The sequence below is a fragment of the Nematolebias whitei genome, chromosome 1 (genome assembly GCF_014905685.2).
Source record: "Nematolebias whitei isolate Nwh7 chromosome 1, NemWhi1, whole genome shotgun sequence".
NCBI classification, from domain to species: domain Eukaryota; kingdom Metazoa; phylum Chordata; class Actinopteri; order Cyprinodontiformes; family Rivulidae; genus Nematolebias; species Nematolebias whitei.
In genome coordinates this window covers 30,031,783-30,039,131 of record NC_056498.1, presented here as the reverse complement: position 1 = coordinate 30,039,131, position 7,349 = coordinate 30,031,783, and the positions used below count along the sequence as shown (strand labels likewise).

The following is a 7,349-nucleotide window of genomic DNA, read 5'->3' as shown; positions in this document are numbered from 1 at the left end:
CATAATTCTTCTGAAAACAACTGGCATCATCTTCCCCTTAACCCTTAATATGTTTTCAGTTCAGTTCAACCACAAATACAATAAATTCTGTTTGGCTAGAAGGGTAATCTTTGTGGATATAAAATTAAATATAATCCTGTAGTTTAAAGTCAGAAATTTTATTTTGGATATTCAAAGTGGAAAAACTGGATATATCCAATAAAATGTTGAATATTCCATAAAATAAATGTTTCAACAAGTAAACGTAGCATCGTGAATATTCACAGTTTAAAGCCAGTTAGTAACAGTGTCAACATAAATACCTAAAGAAACGTTACATATTCATATTTATTAAGTACTTGTTGGAAATCTGTTTTGACCTAAATGAAATTAAATGACAATATAGTTTTGACTAGTACCAGAACTACCTCTAAACCTTCCTACAACAAATAAATAAATGTATCTGGTCCAAAAGCTCAAGTTTGGACCTTTCCACTTGTCAACACATATTTTGATCAACTCCTCTCTGTTTTGTTGTTGTTGTTGTTGTTTGTGTGTATTTTTCTGCTGATAGTGGGTCTTTTCCAGGAACTTCTTCTTTGGAGCTCCTTATAATTCAACATGTGGCCGAGGGTGTGATCAGAAAGTGACGTACCTTAACGTTGGAGTTGAGCTTGAATGGTTCTGGATGGTTCCCTTGGCTCTTTTTCCACCATCTGCATCTGTCTGATTAACCTGGGGTCGCATTTCCTCTTGCGCCACATCCTGGGAAATTGGTTATAGTCCCACAAATTCTATATGTTTGAATATTACTGGCAGCTGTGCTCACCACGAAGCTACTTGGAGATCATGTGGAGATCTCCAATCTTCTTTCCGAGCTCCTCAGACTGATCTCGCCTTTACTTTCTCTGCTCCGTGTTCAGCGTGGTGCCACAACCATCCCTGACCCGACTGTTCGATTCCTTTACATATGATGAAGGCCTGATGAAAATGTAATTTGAAACTTCACTATAATACCATTTAATATATTGTTAACCTGCAAATGACAAATAAACAACATGACATAACCCCGCCTGTTTGCATGGTGTGACCTTCACGACCCAGGAAATGGAAGTGGTTTGATTATATGCAACACGGGCCTGCCACAGAGTGTAACTTATTTATAGATTAGGATAACAGAGGCTGCAGACAAACACGTTATGGGCGCGTGTGATGCGTCACACACTCGGGTTTCCTCCAGTTTCATGACATCACCTGACTCTGACTCATGTTGTCTGGTCCAGATCAAAGTCCCTCCTTGTTTCTATAAAGGAGCAGCTCTTCAGTCAAAGCAAGAGTCCAAACACGAAGCGACATGTGCTCAGAGATCGAGTGCGCGGTTTGTTACCGCACCTACAACCCGGGGCTCCGCTGCCCCCGGGAGCTCCGCTGCAAACACAGCTTCTGCGAGAGCTGCCTGCGGACCCTGAGCCGGCCGCCGGGACCCGAACACGCCGCTCCGCTGCACCACCGGCTCATCTGCTGCCCGCTGTGCCGGGAGCACACCGTCCTCCCCCCGGAGGGGAGCGTCAGGACCGAGCTGAGGGTGGACGAGGTCGTCCTGGAGCGGCTGCTGGCTGCAGGAGTCCTCGACCGGGAGGACGAGCCGGAGGCGGAGGTCCCAGAGAGTCCAGCCGAGGAGGGAGACTCCTCCGCGGGCGTCAGAGGAGGGAGGCCCCGGAGGAGCTGGAGGAAAGTCTGGAGGAGGATCAGCGGGAGCTGCCAGAGACAAGGTGAGGAGGCAGGCAGCAAGCCTCCTGCTGCCCTGGGGTCAAAATGACTGGGAGGAAAAGGTCATAACTACATAAAAAAAAAAAAAAAAAAAAACAAGTTCAAGACAAATAACTAAAATAACCCAGAAAAAAAAGAGGAAAACTATAATAAAACCTCAGTCTGTTCTGTGAGGCTGTGAGATGAAAATAATTTGTGACCTGATGCATGCTCAATAATCCAGGTAGAAAAATCTAACAAAGTTCAGTCAGGTCATCTGAACAGTTTATTTGTTTTGTCTGCTGAAACGTTTCACCTTCCATCCAGAAGGCTTCATCAGTCAAGGAAACGCACAACACAAAACTGATTCTTCCCCCAACAGGAAGGTGAAACGTTTCAGCACAAAAGAAGAAACTGTCCAGATGACCTGACTGAAAATTGTTGGATTGTATACCTGGATTATTGAGCATGGACTTTGTTGGTTTTGAACCAGTTTGACATGACTGTCGACGAGGAAGAGGGCCGGCACCGGAGGAGGGGGCGTGCCAAAGACACCATCTTAGCACCAACATAACTGATTTGTTCCACTTTGGAGTAAGCTGTTTGGGGGAAGAATCAGTTTTGTGTTGTGTGTTTCCTTGACTGATGAAGCCTTCTGGATGGAAGGTGAAACATTTCAGCACACAAAAAAAGAAAGTGTCCAGATGACCTGACTGAAAATTGTTGGGTCATCTGGATGGTTTCGTTTTTTATTTTGTTGAGATGTTTCAGCCTTCATCCATAGGACTTCATCAATCCGAGGAGCCACAAACAAACTGAGTCCCACAAGCAGCACCCATAGTGGACCAGACAGTTTACTGGTGATAAGATGGTTTCTATGGCGTGTCGCTTGTGGAATTGAGTCTGCGGCTCCTCAGATTGATGAAGTCCTTTGGATGAAGGATGAAATGTCGCAACACTCACAAAAAAAGAAATTGTCCAGATGACCTGACTGCACTTTGTTGAATTTTTTTACCTGGATGAGCATAAACTTTGATGTTTAATCCCAAAAGACTTCGGCAGCCTGAGGAGCTGTATTAAACTCAGTCAATAGCACTTATAGTGGATCAACCAGCAATGTTGCCAGATCTCCCGATAAAAACAAGCAACCAGTTCTATCAAAACAAGCCCAGCTGGCAACCCACCACATTGTGTACAGCAGAGGCCGTTTTTAAACAGTATAAACATGCATTTAGAATCAGAATACTTTATTATCATTGCACCGAGATACGAGAATATGTCCGTGCAGAAAGATGGACGGCGCGCACATAGCTGCTGCTATAAAGCGCGGCCTTCTTATCCTTTTCAGAATACATTTTTTAGATAGAAAAAGGGACAAAGCCACGAGGAGAGGATATAGTGGCATTACAGAAAAAGATCTCTTCACACCTTGTCCTAACAAAACACGAGCCAAGACATAAAAAAAAATTATGAACACGCTACATATGCATTTGACAACGGGGCGGTCCATAAAGCACTAATGGATAGTCCTGATAAGATGATCAGCCAGCACAGTTCTGATAAGCCTCCACAGAAGGGGGGGGGGGGGGGGGCTGTGATAGACAAAGTTTTTCCTTAGTTTACACATTTCCCAGGAGAAATTGATAAGTCGGTCTGTTTCGAGGCCAACTAGGGAGTCAGATTAAGACAAACCACAATTGTTGATTTATTCAGGCAGACTATTTTTCCTCGTCAGCCTTTGAGTCTCTACTGATACTTCCAAGGTCCGAAATGGCCAGATGAGGGTGCATTGTACTGGTCCGTGCTTACGAGCCTCTTCAAGGTCGTGTTCATGCTGACGAGTCCTAAAGCCGCAGGCGGCCTGCGATTCAAATCACTTCCATCTTATTATGGCATTACACATAAACAGCAGCAAAATTATGCTAAACACTTTGAATAACATACTTTTAAGCTCTGATAATTAAAAAAAAAAAAATTTTGCATTATGAGTTTTTTTCTACATATTTGTCAAAACAAAACATCCTGACATCTGCGTGTGAGTGGAGCCCCCTAGTGGTCAGCCACAGTATGAGCGTTTGTATACGTCTGTGTGCGCCTGTCGCCTCGCCAACTTGGGCGGGAGCGACAAACAGGAAACGGGCGTGGAAGGGACAAACTACCTACGACCACTCGTCTTTTGCTTTATTGTGCGGAGCTGGGAGATAATCAACTAGTTTCACTCGGAAAGAAAGTAAAGCCCAAATAAGCAACTTCACGTTCAAAACAAGCCCCCAAAAAAACGCAACTCACAACATTTGCAAGCAACTTTAGAAAAAAAACAAGCCCAAAGTTGCTTATAATAAGCAGACTTGGCAACTATGTCAACCAGTTTGTTGTTGACATTCAAAACTAGCTGTTCACATGATAAGTCAAGTCAACTTTACTTATAGAGCACATTTAAAACAGAACCTGTTATCAAAGTGCTTAACAACAACAACATCAATGGGAGTAAAATTAATGAAAAAATACAATACACTAATTATAATAACAGAAGAATTAATAAAAAGCATTTAAAACAGGATCACAGAACAAAACAAACACTAAATCAATTTACACTGTGTGAAATGCCTGCGAGAACAGATGTGTTTTAAGCAGGGATTTGAAGTGAAGAAGGGAGGTGGCCTGCCTGATGTTGTGGGGCAGGTTGTTCCAGAGTTTGGGGCCCATGACTGAAAAAGCCCGATCTCCTCTGAACGTCAGTCTTGTTTTTGGAACAGCCAAAAGCAGCTGATCGGATGATCTCAGGGCCCGAGAGGGAACGTAAGGTTCCAGTAGCTCAGAGATGTAAAGGGGTGCGAGGCCATTTAAGCATTTGAAGGTCAACAGAAAAATTTTAAAGACTATCCTAGTACGAACAGGGAGCCAGTGAAGGGAGGACAAAACTGGTGTAATATGTTCAGACCTATAAGTTCTGGTTAAAAGCCGAGCAGCAGCATTCTGGACGAGCTGAAGACGTGAGATGGAGGCGTGGCTGATACCAGCATACAGTGCATTGCAATAGTCCAATCGGGTCGTGACAAAGGCGTGGACTAGTTTCTCAAGGTTGGGTCTGGACAATACTGGCTTGAGGGAAGAAGCTTTTCTGCAGAACAGAGTTGATTTGTTTGTCAAACTTGAAGTTAGAGTCTAAAACCATCCCAAGATTTTTTACCAGACTGCTTAAGATATGACTGAAGAGAGTCCAGGTTAACAGGATCAGTGGCGGCAGTTGAGCTAGGACTAAAGACAATGACTTCAGTCTTCTCATTGTTAAAACTTGAGAAAGAAATTGGTGAATGGAGCAAACACTTGCTGGTTTCACAGGCAGGTAGATCTGACAGTCATCAGCATAACAATAGAATGAAATACCATGTTTACTCAGGATGGACCCCAGTGGGAGCAAATAAAGTGAGAACAGAAGGGGTCCAAGAATCGAACCCTGTGGGACCCCGCAAGAAAGAGGCAATGAGGCGGATAAAGGGGGACCATCAGCATAACGACCGATTGTTAGTGCCCTGATGGCTGCTCGGGGGCTGAGTGCAATAACAGCATTGCCTCCGCCCCTGTTTAATGATGGACAGTTTCTCTTCACAAAGATGGCTTCCTTCACTCCTCTCTCAAACCATTGTTCCTCTCTATCATGGATGTGCACATCTTCATCCCTGAAACTGATAACTGGTTTAAAAGCCCTGTTCCATATTAGCAAAATATAGTAAAATGGCTTCAAGATAAACAAAAACGTTGCTATTATGAATCCATCCAGCCAAGTTGCTTAAAAAACTTACTTTCAAAAGTCATACACTACTTTACAGTATGACTTGATACAATGAATTAATTAATTAATGGCTTTTTAATTGTCATTTCGATGCAAACATATACACAAGCAAAAAATAAAAACGTCAACTTTTTACTTTAAGATGATGAAATATGACGTAATTTAATGCTCAACCTTTATATTCATTTCTGTCCAAACGCAAGAGTCAGAGATAAAACGTTCAAATGTTTGTTTACATTTTGTTTCAACGTTAGTCTCTTATTTGATCGGCCATGTTTTCTTGTCTTTCCGCAGCCTGTTTGAGCAGCGACGAGTTGAGGAGCCTGGCCATGATGTCCAGCTACTTGTTCTGACCCACACGGCTAATGTGGCAAAGCTTCACCCACTGACTGAAGAAGATGATGAAGATGATGAAGCCTTGCTGGCAAGACGTGGACTCATGAAAATATCTATAAATGTTTTGTTTTCTCATGTTTAAATGCTGACAGTTCTACACTTTAACCTTAAGAACCACAAGTGAATGTACTTACTATTTATTTTAAGATATATTTTTATACACCATGCATTTTTTAAATATTTAACAATAAAGAAACAAGTTCCTATTTTAAAGTTTACTATGGCTCTTTGATGAATTTTTAATGAAACTGTGTGTTTTGTGTGAATCTGCATGAATTAAAAATAGTTTCTTTTAGTTTTGAACAAAGATAAACTCTAACGTAAAGTAAGAAGTTCAAATGCTGAACTGTTGATACATTTTTAATGAAGCTAAAACTGGCAGAAATAAAATCAACAAGCTAAATTATAAACCTAACAATACAGTAGATAGAAACCAAATTAACACAGAACATCCTGTCAACTCATTTGAGATTTGGGGCTGTAGTTGAGATATTTGAGCTTTTGTGATGGTAATCAGCTGCTGTTCGTTGTAGAAAACTGCCTTGTTGCCATGGTTACACATATTAAATTGGTTATTCCTCCATCCATCCATTACCTTTACCCGCTTGTTCCATTTTGGGTCACGGGGGTCGCTGGTGCCCATGTCCAGCAATCACTGTGCGAGGGGCGGGGTACACCCTGGACGGGTCCGCAAGTCCATCACAGGGACACATAGAGACAAACGAGACAAACAACCATTCACTCTCTCACTCACACCTAGGGACAATTTAGAGTTACCAATCAGCCTAACATGCATGTTTTTGGTCTGTGGGAGGAAATTGGAGCACCCGGAGAAAACCCACGCATGCACGGAGAGAACATGCAAACTCCACCCAGAAAGGCACCTGGACTGGGGTTTGAACCAAGGACCTGCTCGCTGAGAGGCAGCAGCTCTACCAGTTGCGCCACCGTGCTGCCTGAGCTAAACTACTATTAAAGCTAAATGTAGAAAAGCCATGGTAAAAAGCTGTACTAGCAAAACAGCAGCTACAAGCCAAATGTAGGCAAAACAGCTGTTACAAGCCAAATTTAGCTACACCACAGCTAAAAGCTGGTCCAGCTCTACACTCTCAGCAGGGTCCTGGAGGGTGTGTGGGAGTTTGCCCAACCGGTCTACATGTGCTTTGTGGACTTGAAGAAGGCATTCGACCGCGTCCCTCGGGGAACCCTGTGGGGGGTACGCTGGGAGTATGGGGTACCGGGCCCTTTGATACGGACTGTTAGGTCCCTGTATGACCGGTGTCAGAGCCTGGTCTGCATCGCCGGCAGTAAGTCGGGCTTGTTCCCGGTGAGAGTTGGACTCCGCCAAGGTTGTCCTTTGTCACCGATTCTGTTCATAACTTTTATGGACAGAATTTCTAGGCGCAGCCAAGGTGTTGAGGGGATCCGTTTT

The 7,349-nt window shown here is 43.3% G+C and overlaps 1 protein-coding gene across 1 annotated transcript; it reads left to right on the top strand.

Moving 5' to 3' along the window:
* The first annotated feature begins 1,318 nt into the window (after positions 1-1,318).
* Positions 1,319-1,807, top strand: si:ch73-335l21.4 (E3 ubiquitin-protein ligase-like). The gene has a single exon (XM_037683546.1). It carries the CDS (start codon positions 1,334-1,336, stop codon positions 1,796-1,798), a length of 465 nt encoding a protein of 154 aa, XP_037539474.1. The 5' UTR covers positions 1,319-1,333; the 3' UTR covers positions 1,799-1,807.
* The last annotated feature ends 5,542 nt before the right edge of the window (positions 1,808-7,349 follow it).